The sequence below is a fragment of the Myxine glutinosa genome, unplaced genomic scaffold (assembly GCF_964187855.1).
Source record: "Myxine glutinosa unplaced genomic scaffold, kmMyxGlut1.1 SCAFFOLD_1131, whole genome shotgun sequence".
Lineage (NCBI taxonomy): Eukaryota > Metazoa > Chordata > Myxini > Myxiniformes > Myxinidae > Myxine > Myxine glutinosa.
This window is the reverse complement of record NW_027617226.1, coordinates 51,344-74,496: the sequence shown is the minus strand read 5'-3', so window position 1 is coordinate 74,496 and position 23,153 is coordinate 51,344. Positions and strand designations below refer to the sequence as shown.

Genomic DNA, 23,153 nt, shown 5'->3' with positions numbered 1-23,153 from the left:
AAGCACATCTGTCGTTCCTCTTCCTGGCATAAATCCAAACTGCATTTCGTCGATCTTCACTTTCTTCCTTATCCTCCTTTCCAACACCCTTTCCAATACCTTCATTCCATGCTCCAATAACTTTATCGCTCGGTACGAGCCACACTCCAGAGGGTCACCTTTCCCCTTGTATAGAGGGACAAGGGTACTCAGTTCCCAATCCACTGGAATGCGGCCTTCTTTCACCACCAGATTACAGATATCTGTCATTCTCTTCACACCCCAACTTCCTGCTGCCTTCAACATATCTCCCACAACTCCCGTCGGCCCTCCCGCTTTTCCACTCTTCATTGCTTTTATCGCTTCCTCAACTTCCTTCTCAGTTATCTTCTCTGCCGGTCCTAAAACTGGGTTACTCTCTATGTTGTCATCCCATTCATTCTCTGTATTCAACAGCATTTCCATATATCTTTTCCATCTTCCTTTAATTCCATCTGGGTCGACAACGATTTGTCCCACTTCATCCTTCAAGCAACTCACCCCCATCACATCACACCTCTCTTTCGCTATGTGCTTTGCAATCCTGAATACTGCTTTCTGACCCTCTTCCGAATCCAAGCGTTCTCCGAACATTTTCCTACATGCCTCCTGCGCCTTTGCTACCTCTTTCTTTGCAGCCTTCCTGGCTGCCTTATAACTTTCATGCTCTGCTGTTTCTGCTCCCGTACCCTTCGCCTTCTGCCACTCTTTGAACTTCTTCCTCTTCTCGTCAAGCCTCTTTCCAACTTCAACATCCCACCACCATGTTTCCGAGTGCCTCGGTGGTCCTTTTGTCCATCCACATACCTCACCAACGGCTCCCAACAGACTAGCTTTCATTGACATCCAACCACTTTCAAGCTCAACCACATCATCCTCTACCCTACTCAGCCTCTCTTTTAATGCCTCCCTTACTGTCACCTCTTTCAACCTCCACACCTTCATTCTCGGTTGGTACTTCACCCGCCGAGCTCTCCTCACACCTTTCACCCTTATGTCGCAGACAACCAAGTGGTGCTGTGAAACAGCCTCCTCCCCCGGGATCACCTTTGTGTCCCGGAGGTGCCCCCTATCTCGCCTACGCACCATCAGGTAGTCAACGGTTGTCGTCGACCCACCTGACGTGTATGTAACAAGCTTATTGTCCTCTTTCTGGAACTGAGTATTACAAATCAACAAATCAGCTCCATCAGCAAACTCCAAAATCCTTTCACCTTCTCCATTTCTCACACCATATCCGTAACCCCCATGAACTCCCTCAAAACCGTCCATACTCCTTCCCACATGTCCATTTAGGTCTCCTCCCACCACAACAACTTCCTCATCTTTCACGTTTTCCATCAGCTTCTCTATCGCACACCAGAACTTGTCCTTCTCTTCATCGCTTCGACCAACCTGCGGAGCATATCCCGAGATGACGTTCACCAAGAGCTTTCCAATCATCATTTTCACCATCATCAACCTATCACTCACTCTAGTCACACTCACCACACTGTCTACAAACTCCTCAGAAAACAGGACACCAACACCATTCACGCCCTCCGGGCACCCTTGCCACACAAACTTGTATTTCTGTCCCTGCCTACCCTTCACTATTCTCACACCACTTCCCTTCCATCTCGTCTCTTGCACACAACATATGTCCACTCTTATTCTGACCAATACTTCCACCACTTCTCCTGATCTCCCTGTCATTGTCCCTACATTCCATGTCCCAAACCTCAGAAACCGATCTCCACTTCGGGCTGTACCCTGCCCATATGTACTTGTGATTGTCATGGTTCTCTTTTTGAGGCAATGTTTTTATGGCCGGATGCCCTTCCTGATGCCAACCCTCTTAGTCGTCTCTTACGACACGCAGGGATACGGTGTACCTATTCTGACCAGGGTACACACTGGGAAACGTTTAAAACATGTAAATTCGGGGGGGGGGGGGGCGTCAGCATCACGGCTGCGGTTTAAACATATTCCAACAATATCCAAACAGAACCATGAAAAAAAAAACAATCTGGGAAAAGTCTCCAAGCAAGAACGTGGATTTGAGAAGGAAGGAGCAGAGGCGGAAGAAAACGAGATACAGGGGGCGGGGCACAAGCCGAGATGAGGAGAGCGAACAAGCAACGTGTCCGGGAGGAGAGAAAGAATCAATATATAATTCTTTGTCTCGGGAGGTGAGGTGAGGGGGAGAAAACAAAATAAAAGAAACGAGCAATACAGCGAAGGAAATAACCCAAACCGACAAAACACCGACGGGGGGAGGGAAGCCCCAAGTTACCAGGCCGTGCACGAGGTACGACTCAGAAAACGATTAACTACACACAAGTTTGCACGAACCACAAACCAACACCAACTAGAAACACACAATAACACGTACACAGCAAAATAACCAGTGGAAATTTGACAAAGACAAGAATGGGAAAACACTCAAACTTCGATGCCGTGGAGAGCTCGAAGTACGCCTCACTCGCCCGAGGAACCGGAAGTTCAAACTCGAGCATGGAAGTTCAAACTAGACGTCCCAATAGTAATATAGTAATTGTTACTAACTAAGCTCCTTTGCCCCTTTTTATTAATGACCATTGGTAATTTGTACATTTGACACACTTTGAAAACTTCAATGAAATACCTGCTACAAGTTGGGATGAGGATGAGGATGAGGAGGAGGAGGAGGAGTGGGTGGGTGATTATAACAGGGGTTCACCACCCCCCCCCCCCCCCCCCTCCAAACCTCCCCCATACCATTCACCCACACCCCCTAAGTGAATTTAAGTTTATAAATAATTTTGTCTTTAATTTAAGTTTATAAATTAATATAAGCTTTTCAATGTCCAACACATCCCGAAACCACCGCTGGGAAAAGATCACCCAGCTGGGCAGTGCCAGTATCCCCTGCTGGTACATTCCACTATTACCAGCAGGGGATACTGGCACTGCCCAGCTGGGTGATCTTTTCCCAGCGGTGGTTTCGGGATGTGTTGGACATTGAAAAGCTATGGAGTTATTGGCCTTATGGTGGTTACTTTTTTGCTGTGGGCTGGCGGCAGCTTTACCTGACCCCACATCCCAATATACACTTTATAGCAGCCTTTGGTGGCCTCAAAACAGATGCCAAAGCCAACGTGTGCTAGCTTAAAACCTTGCCCAGATTCTGAAGTACCTCCACCCAAAATCTGGGGCCTCGAGGTGCTAAAAGAAGTCCTAAAAAGGTTCAGTCCTAAAAGAATAACCTTGAAACACACAAAGTTGAAAATATGTACAGTTTTGCCTATAAATAGATTGAATTATTAATGTGGTGTTGATGTAGTGTAGGCTTGATGGGCCAAATGGCCTTCTTCTGAGTCAAAGTTCCTTGTGTATCCTTGTAGGCTGTATTTTTTTGTATCTTTGGACAAACTTGAGAGATTTGTAACCATGGTGAAATGATGCTCGTGTAGTGTATGCAAAGTGGAGGACAAGTATATAACAAGGATTTCAGAATGTTGACATTAAACATTAGTGTAACGTGGTGGATAAAATTGTCTGATACATGACTTTTTTTTTTTTCTTTGCCATTTGTTTTTGTAACTTAAAGGATTTTCAATTCAGAGGGGTAGCCTACAGATATGAAATAATCAGCCCATCATGATTTTGTCAAAACATGTTTGCACTTATGTAATATTTTTGGGAATCGGCAAAGGATAGATGAATTATTTTTAAAATGTTACTGCATTTGGCCTGCTTATCTTGTTCTACCCTTGTTTTTCACCTTTGGGAATGAGCCAAGTTAACCAGTGGATTATCGCTTGTTGAATGTGAAGGTTTTGATGTGTTTGAGTTCGGTGCTGGAATCTGTGCTCTTGCTTTTGTTTTCCAGTCGTCTTGATTGGGGACTCTGGAGTGGGCAAAAGTAACTTGTTGTCCCGTTTCACGCGCAACGAGTTCAACTTGGAGAGCAAGAGCACCATTGGCGTGGAGTTTGCGACACGCAGCATCCAGGTGGATGGCAAGATTGTGAAGGCGCAGATTTGGGACACTGCTGGGCAGGAGAGATATCGTGCTATCACCGCTGCGTGAGTCGCACATCTTCAGCACATAATGGGGCACTATTCTGAGAACGTTGACTGAGGCACACATACCTTGTATGGTATTTGTGGGTGTGGATTTGCTGGATTGCTTTATTGTGGGAGAATAAATTATCCTCTAATTCTTGAATGATTATTATGCATGAAAAGGATGTTGGCTTTTCTCTGCTCTTCTCTCATTATTTTGCTAAACCTCGGGTCATTGTTGACCAAGATGTACGTGATGGTGCAAAACATCCCACGCAAACTACTATTGTATTTGCACAATTTGACGATTGGATGGGTACACCTGTACATGTGGCTTCATAAAACCTGTTTCCACATATCGATTCTCCAGAATACCTGTGAATACCACGTCGTCTGTGCAGTGCATTGTGTGTAGCTGCTTTCATGTGGCCTTTATGAAGTATGTCTCCAAACCCTCTGGCACTGGGGCTGACATCCCAATATTTGGAATGGCTGTGTCACAGCATTCTGTTTAATGTTCATCAGTTTAATGAACATAATGTTTAATGAACATCAGTTCTTTTGATTGAACAATCTTTTTGTATGTCATTTACCAGATCAATGTTCAGGTGTAAAATAGTCCTGAAGGAAGCGCCTACTTTCTGATAGCCGGTTTCCGTTCCTTGTTGGGACTACATTGGCACCCTCCACTGGGACACAATGCTTTAAGACTGAACAGACTGTTCCATGATGAGTTAAACTGTTTCTTGATTTAATTCTCCACTTGTGCAAAAGATACTCTTGTAAGCCATTGTGAAGGCTTAATTGTGTAAGCAACTGTGACGTTATCACAACTGGAAATGAGATCAGCACTTGGTAGAGCACATACAGTGCATTCAGAAAGTATTCAGACCCCTTCACTTTTTTCAAATTTTGTTATGTTGCAGCCTTGTGCTGAAATCGTTTCAATTCATTTTTTCCCTCATCAATCTACACTCAATATTCCATAATGACAAAGGGAAAACAGGATTTTATAAAGTTTTGCAAATTTATTAAAAAGAAAAAACTGAAATATCACATTTACATAAGTATTCAGACCCTTTGCTATGACACTTGAAATTTAGCTCGGGTGCCTCCCATTTCTCTTGATCATCTTTGAGATGTTTCTACACCTTGATTGGAGTCCACCTGTGGTAAATTCAATTGATTGGACATGATTTGGAAAGGCATACACCTGTCTATATAAGGTCTCACAGCTGACAATGCATATCAGAGCAACAACCAAGTCAGAAGGTCGAAGGAACTGCCTGCAGAGCTCAGAGACAGGATTGTGTCGAGGAACAGATCTGGGGAAGCCTACAAAAACATTTCTGCTGCATTGAAGGTTCCCAAGCACTGTGGCCTCCATGATTCTTAAATGGAAGAAGTTTGCAACAACCAGGACTCTTCCTAGAGCTGGCCGCCCGGCCAAACTGAGCAATCGGGAGAGAAGAGCCTTCGTAAGAGAGGGGACCAAGAACCCGATGGTCACTCTGGCTGAGCTCCAGAGATCCTGTGTGGAGATGGGAGAAACTTCCAGAAGGACAACCATCACTGCAACACTCCACCGATCTGGGCTTTATGGCAGAGTGGCCAGACTGAAGCCTCTCCTTAGTGAAAGACACATGAAAGCCCACAGAATCTTGTTTCTCACAGTCTGAGAGTCCTTTCGATGCTTTTTTGCAAACTGCAAGCAGGCTTTCATGTGGCCTTTGCCAGTCCCTGGTGCAACAGTTCATAGATGCAATTACCTAGTATAATTTCTCTTGTGGTGCCAGAACCAAAACAAACAGACAATATATTCTTCTATATGTATATAAAAGAAAGATTTTGTTTGTTTGTTTGTCTGCACGCGCTAATCTCCTGAACGGTGAAAGATAGGAGGAAACCTCTGGAACAAAAAATGTCGGAACGGGCCCCGGGAAGGTTATAGGCTAGGTGACGAGGCCGGTCGAGGCCGCCTCGGCCGGGCTCGGCCCATTTCGCAATTAAAAGCTGAGCTGAATTATAGTAGTCAATCTTCTACGGCCACGAGTAAAAGCTGAATTGTAGTAGTAAATTCATTCAAAAACCAAAAATTTTGGGACGGGCCCCGGGAAGGTTATAGGCTAGGTGGTGAGGCCAGTCGAGGGCGCCTCGGCCGGGCTGGGCCCATTTCACAATTAAAAGCTGCGCTGAAGTATAGCAGTCAATCTTCTACGGCCGCGAGTAAAAGCTGAGTTGTAGTAGTAAATTCATTCAAAAAGAACCCAGGCAATGCCGGGTGCTTTCGGCTAGTTTATCATAACCGGTCATGTAACTCCTCCATCCTCCCCCCTGCCCCTCTCCCGATGTGGTTAAGAGTAAATATTATGGCCTGACAGGGTGGTCTAGAGCAGTGGTTCTTAACCTTTTTCTCACCAGGGGCTGGCAAAGTTCAGCAATAAATTACTCTGGACCGCCAATTGAGAACCACGTAATTAATGGTCTTTGCTGTCTATACTTCAGAAAGAATGTCATACATTCTCTTATACGTTTTTACTGTAATATATTTTTTATAATTACCTGGTTTAGGAAATTGCCTAGTTCAGCTGTTTCTGATGTCACCCACCTTTGAGTACACATGAAGTGCCTGATGGAATGATTTGAAAACTCGTTGTTGAACTCATTGCCAGTTTTTAAAAAACAAAAGAAATCCAGCTAATTGCACTGCCATGCCATGTGCCATCATAGCGCCTAAGTACAGATCAAACCTTAGGCTTGTTCGAAGATTTGGAGTGGGTTCTTTGTGTTCCAAAAAAAAATAAATTTTGTTTTAAAGAAAAAACAAGTCGGGAGACGACGATGGTTCACGAGCGAGCGGTATTCAATGACAAAGGTCAAACCCGACTTTGAAAATATATAAATATGAATGTATTATCTGTTTTGAGACTAGTTAGCAACACAATACTGAAAATTCAGTTCGATTCTGACAACTTTGAAAATTTGACCTTTGTGACTTTGAAATGTCAAAACGAAGGTTACTGACCTTGAAATGAGATAGAAAATAATGTATAATCAGTTATGAGGTTAGTTAGCTACACAATACCAAATTCGGTTAGATTCCGACAACTTTGAAAATTTGACCTTTGTGCCCTTCAAAGGTCAAAGGTCGAAGATTCTGTAATTTGTTGGAAAACTTGTATTTCATGATGTATGTGATAATATAAGATCATGTACGACATTTCACCCTATCAGGAAGCGAACAATGTAATAAAACCATCAAAAATCGACTTTTCTAAATTTCCTGACCTTGACCTTGGGGCGAAAATGAAAAATCGAGCTCTGTGGGGCTAGACACATGACATTGGCCAAACCAAATACTGAAACCCCTGTCAGATTCCACCAAACCCCTCGGAGAAGATGGAGCTAGAAATCGATTACCCCCTAAAAAGACATCTTTTTGGGGCGTGGCTCTGCCCACAATGGGCGCAATACGCCCACTCCAGGCAGGACACAACTAGATCATGATATCAACCTCCCACCCAAGTTTCATCAACATCGGATGATATAATCGGTTAGTTATGCTGCAGACAGACAGACACACCCATGACGAATATAGTGGTCACTCTGTTTGATAACTCGTGAACCAATATTTATTTTAAAAAAAATTTTTTTTTTTTTTTTTTTTTTTATAGATATATATTGTTGTGGTTTTGAGAACCCACACTTGTAAATAAATATAACATCATTAAAGGTTAAAGGTAGCTCCCCATAGGTAGGCCACAACCAACACGTAGGTCACCATAGGACGTCAGTTATTTCATAGTCTGTGTTTAGATAAGGCCATTTTCCAATAGTTGCATCTGCTTTGCGTCAATCAAATAAGAGTAGGCCCTTCCGTTCATTTTGGCAGCCTCCCTTCCAAACGACGCCATTAAGCGCTAGCCAGTCTGTACTCGCCCTCGTCCTTTAGGTTGCCAGCAGCGTTCGCCACCTCGCTAGGCTTCCGCCCAAACCAGCCCAGAAACACACGAGGTAAGGCCTGAAAAGGGGGCGGAGCGCCAGGATGAAGGTGCGGCCACGTCAACCAGCCAACCAGGGCTGAGGTGAGGTCGCCTGACCGGGCGTGGTTTGGGCTCCGAGAGCGTTCGCTGGCTTGGTTATAAAAGCGCGCACGCAAAGCCCTTTGAGAGGACTGCAAGGAATCGCGCTTGGTAAGAGGACTTATGCAGCGGCGCTCGTTGAACAGGACTGTGCACAGAAGACTTATCGTGGTTGGAAGGACTTGTTGGGAGGTTGGCTTGTGATAAGAACTTACGGAGCAGCACTCATTACCGAAGACTGAAGCCAAGCATTGGTGTTACAAAGGATGCGCTGTGTCAACCCGCTGTACTAAGGGCGGGCGCGCGGCACGCATTGCCAAGAACCGCAATGTGCAGGACATTGGGGAGGGGGCGCTTGGGGCGAAGGACATTGGGGAGGGGGCGCTTGGGGCGAGTAAGACCGGTAGCGCCAGTACAAAAGCGCCGGTACACGAATTACGTACGCCGATAGCCCAAGTTTACCTTCCCCCGTCATTATAATGGTCCGCTCGCGTTACACTACGTGGAGAGCTGCCTGCCGGGTTTCGTCTGGACCGGAGCCGGACTGGAGCCTGGACACCATCGCCGGACCTTCCACCCTACCATCTGCATCCCCGTGTGAGTCTGGAGTCTGAGACCGAATCTGAGAGTGATCGGGCCCGTGTCCAGGGAATAGAGTAAGACTGTCTAAGGCTGCCCTGTGTACTTTTCCTTCCTCTTTCTTTCTTGTACATTCTTTCGTTTCCTCTTCTTTGTACATTTGTAAATAAATTGCCTTGTTCTTTCTGGTTTCTCCTTAATCCGATCATCCTAGTCTTTTCTCCATTGGGTAAATGTGGCACGATTAGGAACCGCTACAATCGGGTTAGCCATTGTTAACAGCTCGGATCGCGGATTGCTATCTGCTCGGCAATATTCCATCAATATCCGTGATTCGGGCGGGAGTTATTCCCTTGCTTTACGGTCGGTGGTAGTAATTAGGTAATAGGACTAAAATTCGACCAACAACCCTATTTACCACCGACCGGAAGGAACGTTATAACTTCCAGGGTCGCGTCGGCCAGATAAAAGGACAAGGGGATTAATCCCCTCTTGATAAGGGGAGAGCCGACGTTTCTGAGATCCGTAACAATATCTATATATAGAGTGTGTGAGGAAGGTGCAGATACAATCACTCGTCAAATATTCACGAACATACACAGTATGAAGGGGAACTGTTTCCGATTGCTACACAATTTCTGGTACTCTAATCATCAATTTTCATGACCGTCCTTGGAGTTCCTGAATGAATTTGGATACTACGATTTACTTGCTACCATAAACATCTTTTGTTTCGGAGTAGATTACAAAAGGATTGTTGAGCAAGTGGTGTCATTTTAAGTTGACAAAACTAGAGGTTCCATCTCGATCACATAAAAATTAATAATGAAAAGACAAAATATATTGTTATGTCTGTGGTAGAGCAATATGTAGAGCAGAATAGGTAACATGCTTCGAGGTGTCGCGGTAAGGAAAACTACCTTGTAATAAGTTCCTGTATAGGCGTTTTGTCGGTTAAGATGTATAATTGTGAATCTACCAGGAGGTTCGGGTGTTAGGTAGTGTATGGATTAATGAGTCGCGCCCTTGTATGTCTCACCTGGTTAGCCAAACCTTTGTCCCTTTTGGCACTGCACACCACTTAGACATTAGTTAGGACCTTTAGTAAAACACTAACTGACGCCTTCTCCCCTGACATGACTTCGGAAGAAACCAGGCCAGGACACCGCCGATAATGGCCGCCGCCATTTACACCTCCGAGAGGCCTATCCACCTAAAATAGCACGCACTATGACCACGGAGTAGGGGACGGGAGTGAGAGTGACGCAGTCGGCGGAGGGGACTGATTGGTTGGCAGCGTGCCAAAGCTGACGTCACCGGCCGGGGATATTAACGAGCGCCGGACACCATTTTGGGCAGTTGCTTTTTGAGACACGACAGGACGGCACGCAGCAGTTCATTCCTGGCCCTGGCAGTTCAGTTGAGAGTTGGATCCCGAGTTGAGAAAGGAATTTGTTTGGGCAGTTGGATCCCGAGTAGGACTTTTGTTCGAGAGGAGTGAGTTGGTGCACGAGAGCGAGTTGCGCAGCACGAGTTGGTTCGCAGTTCACGGCCTGAGTACATGAGTTGGGTTTTGAGAAGCGAGTTGGAAGGACGAGACGTGCAGTCACACCTGCGTTCTCCCCGTTCCTGTCTTTTCGTGCTTCGTGTGGAGCCGCTGGCCTGTGTTGGGTGCTTTGGAGCTTGGTGCACGGACCTCGTGGGCGGCGAGAGGATCGGAGCTTGGAGCGAGGCCTACCTCGTGTGCAAACGATCGGAGCGTGGAGCGAGGCCTCGTGGGTACATCGGGGCCGAACGGAGCCGTGGTGGGCGGCAAACAATACAAGACGACGGACAGATAAGCTCACACCACATTTCACGATTTAACATAACGTGTTCTCTTTATTAATTCATCTCCCTTGTCTCGTCTCCGAAATCTGTTGTGTGTGGGATCCAAATTTAGCTACCTTATTTTATTATCGGCGCGTATTTTCCTGTCCTTGCTTTTATTTGAATAAACCCTTCTATTATTTTGCATCCCCTGTTAAAAATGTGCCCGCTTGGGTTAATTTTCTGCAGTTAAGCGCTTCCGCAGCCTCCATTTTCCTTCTTCCTCCCGCGCGGCCATAGCCGAATCCGTGTTTGGGTAGTTGCCTCCGAATAAGACCGTTTAGGCTATCCGCGACCCTGGTGTTAACCGGAGTTGCACGACAATATTTTACAATCGAAACAAAGGTTCCCTCTTCTCCCATCATATAGCCAATGTGGTCAGCAGATGCTCAAGAGTGTACCTGAGAGCACCTAAAATCCCAAAGCTTCCGGGCCCCTTGAGTGGGCCTTGGGCCCCATGCCTCGAGTGCTTTGCGCTCGCATCATCGAGGCGAGTATGCACCCTGTTCCCTTTATTTCTGGACCACCCCTTTCAAAAAATTCTGGATCAACCCAGGAGTGGATGATACATACCCTGCCCGCCATAGGTATTGGAACAATGAAGTCACATTTGTTGGTATTGCCGTATACGAAATAAATTTGGATTTGTGATCAAAAGATGAATATGAGGGAAGAGTACAGAAGGTCAGCTTTTATTTATTGGTATTTCTATGCAAATGTGTTTTACGATTGTAGAACAATTAGCACTTTTTATGTTCAGTGCCCCCATTTTAGGTGACGCTGACCTTTGGACAAAATTATTAATTTGCCTTCTCCGTATTCTCATGCCATGGTGCCCATAAGGCTAACCCACACTCTAGCAGGGAAAATGGCCTTAAAATTCCTGTTGTTGTTCCATATTATCATAGTAAAGCTTTGGTGAAAATTTGATGACAAAACTCAAATGGTAAAAAGGTTACAGCACCGACACGGACACTGCACACACACACACACACACGGACACTGCACACACACACACACGGACACTGCACACACACACACACGGACACTGCACACACACACACACGGACACTACACACACACACACACACACACACTGCACACACACACACACACACGGACACTGCACACACACACACGGACACTGCACACACACACACACACACACACACGGACACTGCACACACACACACGGACACTGCACACACACACACGGACACTGCACACACACACACACACGGACACTGCACACACACACACGGACACTGCACACACACACACGGACACTGCACGCACACACACGGACACTGCACACACACACGGACACTGCACACACACACGGACACTGCACACACACACGGACACTGCACACACACACACACACACACACACACAGACACTGCACACACACACACACACACACACACACACACACACACAGACACTGCACACACACACACAGACACTGCACACACACACACACACACACACGGACACTGCACACACACACACACACACGGACACTGCACACACACACACACACACACACACACACACACACACACACACACACAGACACTGCACACACACACACACAGACACTGCACGCACACACACACACACACACACACGGACACTGCACACACACACACACACGGACACTGCGCACATGGACACTGCGCGCGCACACGCGGACGCCGCTGCCTCGCTCCTACATTTTCCCATTAGCTCAGCACTCAAGGATAGGACCACGGTAGTCGGTAGGGGCTGTTAGCCCATTCTGTCTCAAAGTTCTGAATGTGTAGGTTTAGCAGAGATCTTTATCAAACTCTGCGCATATATAAGGAACGTCTTTTACCAAGGAACTTTAGAGTGTCTGGGACCTATGCTGTTCGATTGAGCTGTATATTCCCACCATTCTCCACAGCTGTGATTGGTCTTTTAATAAACTGCTTGTTACTCTTTGATTGTTGTGGAACCTGGTTCGATTCCCGACATCCTGGTGTCAGAAGTGGGACACTGCGCAGACACACGCGCCGACACTGCGTGCACATGCACACATGCGCCGACACTGCACACACACGCACACATGCGCCGACACTGCGCGCACATGCACACATGCGCCGACACTGCACACACATGCACACACTGGACACTGCACACTGGACACTGCACACTGGACACTGCACACACGGACACTGCACACACGGACACTGCACACACGGACACTGCACACACGGACACTGCACACACGGACACTGCACACACGGACACTGCACACACGGACACTGCACACACGGACACTGCACACACGGACACTGCACACACGGACACTGCACACACGGACACTGCACACACGGACACTGCACACACGGACACTGCACACACGGACACTGCACACACGGACACTGCACACACGGACACTGCACACACGGACACTGCACACACGGACACTGCACACACGGACACTGCACACACGGACACTGCACACACGGACACTGCACACACGGACACTGCACACAAGGACACTGCACACAAGGACACTGCACACAAGGACACTGCACATGCACACAAGGACACTGCACACACACGAGGGCGGTGGGGGCGTGGGGGTGGGCAATGGGGGGGGGTGGGGGGATGGGCGGTGCTCGACAGATTGCCAATTGCTGAACATTAAAGTTGCAATTTTTTTTTAAATCTGCTCTTACGGTTCTTCGTGACCCTTGCTACAGATATTACCGCGGTGCTGTTGGAGCTCTGCTGGTGTATGACATAGCGAAACACCAAACGTACGAGAATGTGGAGCTGTGGTTGAAAGAGCTGCGGGATCATGCCGATTCCAACATTGTCATCATGCTTGTTGGAAACAAAAGTGACCTGCGACACTTGCGTGCGGTCACCACTGAGGAAGCGCGCACTTTTGCAGGTGATGAGATGATTAGCTTTCTGGTATGTGCATGGCCAGGACCGTGCTTTTACATGGCCCACAGCACAATATAGAATTTTAAACAGGTTTTGGGCTTTTTAATTGAAATGGAAGACAACACACAATGAACCAGAATATAACAGAACCAGGAGAATGTAAGGGAGAGGGTGCAGACATGCAAATATCATGGTAGAAGGATATGACAGGGGGACTCTTTGAGGAAGAATTATTAAGTGGAGGGGGAAGAGGAGACATGGTGAGACTGTGTGCACCATGCAGAAACCTGAGGGGCACAGAGCAAGGAAAGGACAGAGGGTGCAAGAGCAGAAAGGTGGTGTTGGAACACAGAGTCCACCAACCCACATCTGATGTAAAAGTGACCGGTCACGATTCAGCGTCATCTTGGGAGATTCCAATGATTTTGAGAACCTTGGTTTCAACAGCATCGAGAATTTCAAAATGCAAGGCAGACACAGTGCAAGTCTTTAAAAGTTCAGATTTGCCAAAGAACAACATTGCATGACTGAGCATGCCCAGCTGGTGGCTAGGTCTGGAGACAAACTTGGAAATAAGGTCTGTCCATAAAAGATCGTGCCTAATTGTGAAGGCAAAATGTTTGAATGAAGATCTTCAAGAGATTTGTCTGCTTAAGGAAGTAGATTGGGATGGTTCACCAGATGGTCCTTTTGGAGAGAGAGTGAGAGTGGGATTTTTTCAGGGTTGAACAACATATTCCAAGTGTTGTACCAGCTTCTTATTCTATAAAGTCTGTAGAGAGGAAAGAGGCTGTTGCTTGCTTCTCTGAAGGCTGGGAGATGCGATTGCAGAGGGTGGAGTCATCTGCAAAGCGATGAGCATGATTTTTCACAAAATCAGAAAATTTGTGGATGAGGATGAGGAACAGGACTGCGCTAAAGATGCTATATTGGAGCACTCCAGCCTCACCAGGGAGAGAAGATGAGAGAATCCTGTTGAGAACCATGTGCTGGCTGCAAGAATAGAGGAAGTCAGTAAACTGTGAGAGGTGGCATCTATTGCCATTGGGAGAGTAAGGCAGGGTGCCAGACTGTCAAATGCTTGAGATATGTTCAGAGGCAGCCTTGATCACATGTCCAACTTCTAAATATGATGTGCTCCACTCGAGGGAATCGACAATGATTTTCACAAGGTAGTGACATCATATCCTTGTTTCTCAAATTGTGCACAATAAATTTCCCTACATTTTAAGCCTCTGAGTCTAGGTGAGTTGGATACATTTATGGACTTATCATTCTGTGCAAAAAGTAAATTAAATAAAAATGGGTTCCATGCATTAAATATATATATACGTATATTAAACACTGGATATGATGTCTGCACTTTAAGTTTTGTTTGGAAAATGTTTGCTTTACATCGGTGATGATACTTATTGCTTGTGAATGTCAGGCGAATGTGTTGATTGCTTTTGAATAATGCCTTGGGCATTTGCACAGATGAAGACCTACAGGATTTGGCTGGCTTGATACCGTGTGGCAATATAGATGCTTTCCAAAATGGGTTTGATTTGGCTTGTACAGACCATGTCAACTCATCAAACCTACTGCTCAGTAAGATGTTCTTCTCAATTCAAATCACTTTTACCATTGCAAATCATTTCTACTAGAATAGAAGACCCGTCGCGTCGCTGACGGAAATACCAATCTTTGCTGCGATGGCTAATCTATGGGGGAAGAAAAAAAAAAAAAAAGAAGATTCCTGGGAGATCCTGCTCTCTGTGCAGGGATAACAAACGTCACGTGTTTGCATTTGCAGTTTCCACACACGTGACCATGTACCCATTAAAAAAACATTATTAAAAATCAAAATTAATTTTTTGGGGGGGCTCGCAAACACTCGTGAGATTTACCCGAATCCACCATCGTTGGATTTATTGAAATCTGTTAATCCATTCTCAAGTTACAACACGACAAACAAACAGACAGACAGACACGGCTCCTTTTATAATATCGATTCTTATTTCCTTTTAGCCCTCATTTCCTTACCCTGCCTTTGGTGGCGGAGGTAGTAAATGATTTGCAGGTGCAGAGCTTGGCCTGCGAATATATGCCTGGACCAAATCTGTTCCTGGCCCAAATCTGTTCCTGCACCACGCCATCTTGCCAGAGAGCTCCAACTGCGTTGGTGCAGTCGTCCAAAATTTTCTGTGAAAAATTACTTTCAGGTGAGGGAGGTCAGCTCACAATAAAAACCTTGAACCCTTATTGTAAAAATATTAAATAGAGCCACTTTCAGCTAGCTGAGTGAGTACCGTAGTGTATGACAAACACTTCATGTCAGACAAGTCCTGACGTAAATCTATTACGTTATTCCTGCACTGTTTTTACCTCCGCCACCGAAATTTGGTGGAGGTTATGTTTTCACCGCTGTCTGGTTGTCCGTTTGATTTTGAACAGGATATCTCAAAAAGTTGTGAATGGATTCAGATGAAATTTAGTCGAGAGGTTGTGTGTGTGACGAGGACAAAATGGTTATATTTTGTTGAAGATCCCGGTTCAGCTACTATAATTTTTAAGTGATTCTTCACCATTGAGAGATAGGGCCAAAATGATATATAGCAGGATATCTCAGTTGCCGGATTTGGATGAAACTTGGTGGACACGTTTGATGTGTGACGAGGCCGAATCGATTCTATTTTGGAGAATATCTGGATATGATCTTTTTTTTTAAATTTTTTGAATAATTCTTCACCATTGAGTGATCGGGCCAAAAACGATATACAGTCACGTGAAAAAGTAAGTACACCCCATGTAAAGTTTTGACTTTTTCAACAAATTTCAACATACAGCTATTTGATCTTCATTTCAACAATATTGATAGATAAAGGTGATATAATATAACAAATATCATCAAACATTTACATTTTGTAGTCCGGCTTAGGATCCTAGGATCCTGGGTTCGAATCCCGGTCGATTGCTGAATTAACGCCAGGGGGGTTGACTCAGCCTGTCATCCTTCTGAGGTCGGCTAATTGAGTACCAGTTCACTGGTAATTCCCTGTTTGTCGTTAAAGGCGGCAAAAAGGGTTGGCGTCAGGAAGGGCATCCGGCCGTAAAACATTGCTTCAAAAAGGGGACCGAAAAACAACAACAACCACGTTTCCCGAAAAAGGCCAACCCCCGCTTTGCGGGGAAAAATGGCCTCTAAAGGTGGTTATTTTATTTACATTTTGTAGTCCATTGTATAATTTAAATAACATAGATGCAAATTTCGCATGTGGAAAAAGTAAGTACACCCCTACATTTATCACTACTTCAAATACCTAAAATTAGAATCAGGTGCACCAGCTCAAGTGCAAATGATTAGAACATCGTTAGAGAGGATCAGAGAACGCACGTAGACCAGTACCAAAGTGCACGAGTCTACCATTAGAAAGAGGCTGCACAAATTTGATCTACATGGGAGGTGTGCCAGGAGGAAACCTTTGCTGTCCAGAAAGAACATCAGGGCAAGACTAAAGTTTGCCAATGAACACCTAGGCAAAGACCAGCACTTCTGGAACAATGTGCTCTGGACAGATAAGTCAAAGGTAGAGTTATTTGGCCACAGTACCAGAAGACATGCTTGGCGAAAACCAAAAACAGCATTTGACCACAAGAACCTGATACCAACTGTAAAGCATGGTGGTGTAAATATTATGGTTTGGGGCAGCTTTGCTGCATCAGGGCCTGGGCAGCTCACCATCATAGAATCCACTATGAATTCTTCATTGTACCAGAGGGTGCTTGAGGATAATGTGAGGCCATCTGTTGGAAAGTTTAAGCTTAACCGAAGGTGGACCTTGCCACATGACAATGACCCTAAACATCCCAGTAAATCCACTAAGGAATGGCTGAAAAGAAAGAAATGGAGGGTTCTGGAATGGCCAAGTCAAAGCCCGGATCTAAATCCCATCGAGATGTTGGGGGATTTGAAACGAGCTGTACATGCAAGAAACCCCTCAAACATCGCACAGCTGAAAGAATTCTGCATGGAGGAATGGGCAAAAATTTCTTCCAGTCGATGTCAGAGACTGGTAGACAGTTGTAAGAAATGCCTACTTGAGGTTGTTTCTGCCAAAGGGGGCAATGCCACCTATTGGAGCCAAGGGTGTACTTACTTTTTCCACATGCGAAATTTGCATTTATGTGTATTGAAATTATACAATGGACTACAAAATATAAATGTTTCATGGTATTTGTTATATTATATCATCTTTATCTATCAATATTGTTGAAATGAAGATCAAATAGCTGTATGTTGAAATATGTTGAAAAAGTCAAAACTTTACATGGGGTGTACATACTTTTTCACGTGACTGTATATAGCATGATGTTTCAAACATTTGTTGATTGAATGTGACAAAACGAGGTGGATGAGTTGGTTAGGTGGCAAGAAGAAGCCGGTCAGATTTTGGTTCAGGTCCAGATCCAGATCCGGCCTACCGATGAATACAAAACGTAAACTGTTCAGCCTGGCGGAGATATGCTCTTTGCCTAGTGCCGTTAGTTACCTCAGCTACCAAAGGTGTATGGAGGTTATGTTTTCACCCCTGACTGTCTGTTTGTCTGAACAAGATATCTCAAAATGTTGTGAACAGATACAAACGAAATTTGGTGGAGAGCTTTGGTATGTGACAAGACCGAAATGATTAGATTTTGGTGAAGATCTGGATTTGGATCTGTGAATTTTTAAAAGTGATTCTTCACCATTGAGAGGGCAAAACACGATGTTTTCACCCCTGACTGTGTTTGTCTGTGAACAAGATATCTCAAAAAGTTGTGGATGGATTCGGACGAAACTTGGTGGACAGGTTGTGGGTGTGACGGGGAAGAATTCTTTCAATTTTGGTGAATATCCAAATCCGGCTGACTTGTTACAAAACGAGGTAGACGAGTTGGTTAGGTGACAAGAACAAGCTGATTAGATTTTGATTCAGGTCTGAATCCAGATCCGACCTATTGGTGGGATACAAAAGGTATAGTGTTTAGCCTGGTGGAGGTAGGTTCGCTACCGAGTACCGTTCTCGTTCATACATGTATTTATGACTGCTTATTATCGGGCACCTAACCTTGTCTTCCTTCTTTAAAAAAAAAAAATCAAATGAAATTTAGTGCTCCTGCTACACACAATCTTGTGACTTCAGCGTCTGTTTTCCGCTTACAAACAAATCTTTACTATAACTGCCTGAGCGCTGACCTTTCATAAATATTCAGATGAAAAACAAAAATCGCTTTCAACCGTACATTGTGCATTCATTTGGCGAATGTATTTTTGTTACCTCCGCCACCAAAGGTGGATGGAGGTTATGTTTTCACCCCTGTTTGTCTGTCTGTTGGATTGGACAGGTTGTGTGTGTGACGTTGTGTGTGTGAATTGTTGGACAGGTTGTGTGTGTGAATTGTTGGACAGGTTGTGTTTGTGACGAAGAAGAATTGATTCAATTTTGGTGAAGATCCGGATCCAGCTAGTAGTTTGTGAACAAGATATCTCAAAACGTTGTGGGCGGATTCGGACGAAATTTGGCAGAGATGTAGCGTATGTGACAAGGACAAAATGATTAGATTTTGGTGAAGATCTGGATTCGGATCCGGCTACTGGGGTTTTTAACGTTTTAGGTGAGATTTTCACCATTGAGAGATGGGGCCAAAAACAATACATAGCAGGATTTCTCAAAAAGTTGTGGATAGATTTGGACGAAACTTGGTGGAGAGGTTGTGTGTGTGACGAGGACTATTCGATTTTGGTGAAGATCTGAATATGGATTCGGATATGAAAATTATTTAATTCTTTAAGTGATTCTTCACCATTGGGAGATAGGGCCAAAACGATACATAGCAGGATATCTCAAAAAGTTATGGATGGATTTGGACGAAACTTGTTGGACAGGTTGTGTGTGACTAGGAAGAATCGATTCAATTTTGGTGAAGATCCGGATCCAGCTAGTAGAATTTTTTTAAGTGATTCTTCACCATTAAGTGATATGGCCAACCAGGCTGAGGCTCTTTACTGCTCTTTACTGAGTGCCGTTCTAGTTAACTTTGTGTTGTCATTTGCTGCGTAGTTGCCATCTAATCCTTTTCCAAAAATTACAACATAATTACAAAAATCTGCCTATCATTTCAGCTGTTATATCCAGTTACCATTTAGACCAGCATTAACCATGACAACAAGGCGCAAGGACAAGTACGACAAAGAGTTGGCCATCTCCTGGAAAAAGTTTTCTCATGGATAACTGTGTTGCTTTATCATGTGCAACATGATTTCACGGCATCAGTTATGATGCCATGTGAACGTTATGATGATCAGTTATTCACGGCAAAAGGTATGCTACCCGCTATGTGAAGGAAGGTGAAACAACATTTTGTGTCTCCTACAAACTGTCATCCAGCCTAAACTCAGAAACCAAGTTGTAGTTTAATTTTCTATACAGAACTTGAATTTGATACCGGCCATTACATTTCAATATTTATCCCCATGTTTTTTGGAAAAAATGTCGTGCCTTTTGAAAACAATTTTGCTGATTCTAACTCAAGTTAGAAGCATCTCATGCTTCTCCACTTGACTGTCTTCTTTTTTTCTTTTTTTTTTCCTCAAGCGCCCTCACATTTGACCTTTATTTTTATGCCTCCACTGACAAAGTCGCCGGAAGCATTAAGTTTTCAGGTTATCTGTCCGTTCGTCCGTAATAGGTTTTTGTTACTTCGATAACTTGAGAATGGCTGAAGAGATCTAAATCAAACTGAGATAAAGTATGTACTATTATGTAAAGATGATCTGATTCGATTTTGGGGTCAAGAGGGCAAAGGTGAGAGGTCATGTGAGGTAAAAATCCTGTTACCACGATAACTTGTGAACCAGCGATGAGATTTTGAACTTCGTTCAAGTATGAACTATGATGCAACTATTTTGTTTGCATCATACTACTGTAAAGTGATGAGATTTTGGGGTCAAAAGGTCAAAGGTCAAATGTCATGTCAGGTAAATAAAAAATTGTGATAACATTTGGACAGGTAACAGGAATTTCAACCTAACCTGATACAAGTAAGTCGTATGATGCAAAGATGAACCCATTAGAATGTGAGGTCAAAAGGTTAGCAGTCTCATTGAGACTTTCTGCGATAGAAATGCTGTTTCTGCGATACAAATGGAAATGTAATTTTAATGGGGGTAGATGCACTGTTGTCTCGAAGCAGACTCGTCAATTCCTCCCAGCCCTTATTGTTCTGTGAAGAGACAACTTTTTGCATTTGTCTTGTTTCAATCCAAGGGGCTCTTTGTTCTGCTTTGGTTTTCTTTGTGTAGCCCCACCTCGAGTGGCCTTTTGGCTTTGTGGCAGGCAATATCCCATAATCCCCTCCCCTCCCAAAAAAAACAAGTACAGTAATATGTACTATGATGTCGATATGTACTGATTTGATATTGGGGTCAAAAGATCTGAGGTCAAAGGTTAGAGTAGGGCAAAGGCTAGATGTGGGTCGAGGCATATCGGTTGACATCGTGACGTCGAATCATGTAGTTTTATGACCTTTAATTGAGATCGATCAGAACCTTGGGTTGACATCTCGCATGGGGTTGACATCTCGCCTACCATCGATGCATTCACATCTTTCTTTTTTTCTTGCCATTATGCTGCAGGGGAGGGAAGATGATGACTAATTGTGGAGGGGAGGGGAGGGGAGGAGGTGTGTGGGGGAAATGTTAATGTTGCGACACAAAAAAAACTGAACCACCAAAATCAGTTTCATCTTGTTACTCCAAAGGGTGTTGAATACGTATTTGTTGTAAAAAAAATAAATTCTAATTGAACTATTTTGTTCCGCAGAAAAGCACGACTTGTCTTTCATCGAGACATCAGCCCTGGACTCAACAAATGTAGAATCGGCATTCATTAACATCCTGACAGGTACAAGGGAAATGTTTAGAGAAACAGTTATTATAATAAAAGTGCTTTGAGATTTTAATTGGAATGAAAATCCCTCTATTAAATGTAGATTGAATTTAAAGAGAGGCTGGAACATCAAGAAAAAAAAAAAAAAGATACACCAGGCTGCTGGAGTTAATTTTATGTTGTCATTGCAGAAATCTATCGCATCGTCTCACAAAGGCAGATTCTGGACCAGGGAATGCAGCAAACGCTCCCTGGAGGCAGTGTGGTACCGATCGATCCAACAACCCCAGACACCAACAAATCAAACCGACCAAGCTGCTGCCAGAACCTATAGCCTCATGACTTTCCTCTTTCCCCAGCATGCCGGCTGAGTGCACGCTCGCAGCCTTCAAATTGACCCGGACAAAGCCGAGGCTAAATGCATTGCGAGCAAGGGCAGAGGCTTTGGGTGGCCGGAAATGAGACGGGAGCTGATGGAAACGCACGTTGGTTTGTTTATAAGTCTGCCTCATCAACCTAGTTGCATATTTAACATTATCTGTACAAACTCGACGTTGGCAACGGCTTGGTGGGATTGACCTGTCATATGAAGAATTGGACTATCTTGGACGCTACCTGTTGTTTCTTTTGATTTATTGAAATATTGTTTTGTTGTAGTTTTTGTTTTGGATGTGGAGAAATCGGCTTTGTTTGATTATTTCAATGGTGAAGGACCACTGGTGTTGTATCGGCAAAGAGCCTTTGTGCCTCCTAAGTTTCATCATGCATTTATTGTAATTTTACTTTTCCTAAGTGCTTTGGGATTGTTACATGTTTGTAGTGGAAGGTTCTAAAGGAAGTAAAAAAAAAAAAAGAAAAAAAAAAGTGGTGTATGTTCGGATAAGCATGGTCTTTGCAATTGTTTAATTTCATTGAAAAATCTGTTTGTTTGTTTTTAAGTTATGTTTTGCATTTAAATCTGTTTTTTGTTGGGTAATAATCATTTGTTGTTGTTTATTTTTTATACGTTTTTTTTTTTAAAGGCGCAGTGGCCATTATTTTTTATGGTTGTGGGAATTATTTTCATGGAAATGTTTGTGGAACGTTGAATGCACTTGAGAGGAAGCCAGTAGGGGAAATGCCTGCAGGCTTGTTTCTGGTCCAAAGCATCAATAAAATAAAAATGCAACGACAAATGTGTGCGTGCAAATTCGCTTTGACATCTGGAGGGCGGTGTATAAACTCGGCAACCGCTACTAGTGCCATGTTTTACATCGCAAATTGGATGAATGTTGTACATGGCAAATTGGATGAAATCTGATGTCCCTGAAGATGAAAGGAAATTATGGCATTGAAAATAGAAAAAAACAGATTCCGGTACCTCTGCGTTGTTGCATGAACTGCCTGAGCGGGAGGAGGGCTCTGGGTGCAGATACCAAAACTAAATTAACAACAGTGTTCAAACTGAAACTACCGTTCATAATTTCATGCGAATTTGCCTGCACGTAATCATTCAAAGACCACGCTTGTTCAATTTAAATGTGGGAGGATAAGGAAGTCGCCTCTGTTTTTTGATAGTAATATTTTCTAAATAATGATAACGTAATGTTGATATTTTCGTAAATCTAATCGTAAAACTAATCCCTTTGTCGTGACTGCAAAGTTACTGGAGGTTCAAATATATCTTCGATATATTAAAGCAGCGGCAGTTTTGTGTCAATCAATCGCGCTACGTCATTACGTCTATGATGTCATTACGATGGCTG

The 23,153-nt window shown here is 44.1% G+C and overlaps 1 protein-coding gene across 1 annotated transcript in view; it reads left to right on the top strand.

The window, feature by feature from the left end:
* LOC137431346 (ras-related protein Rab-11B) overlaps nt 1–22,583 on the top strand; it is a 39,099-nt gene extending 16,516 nt beyond the window's left edge. Inside the window, exons 2-5 of the mRNA XM_068122576.2 lie at nt 3,872–4,067; nt 13,309–13,502; nt 21,343–21,423; nt 21,600–22,583. Of these exons, the coding sequence (XP_067978677.1) occupies nt 3,872–4,067; nt 13,309–13,502; nt 21,343–21,423; nt 21,600–21,742 (614 nt within the window). The 3' untranslated portion in view covers nt 21,743–22,583. The remainder of the gene's footprint in view (nt 1–3,871; nt 4,068–13,308; nt 13,503–21,342; nt 21,424–21,599) is intronic.
* Nucleotides 22,584–23,153: the final 570 nt, after the last annotated feature.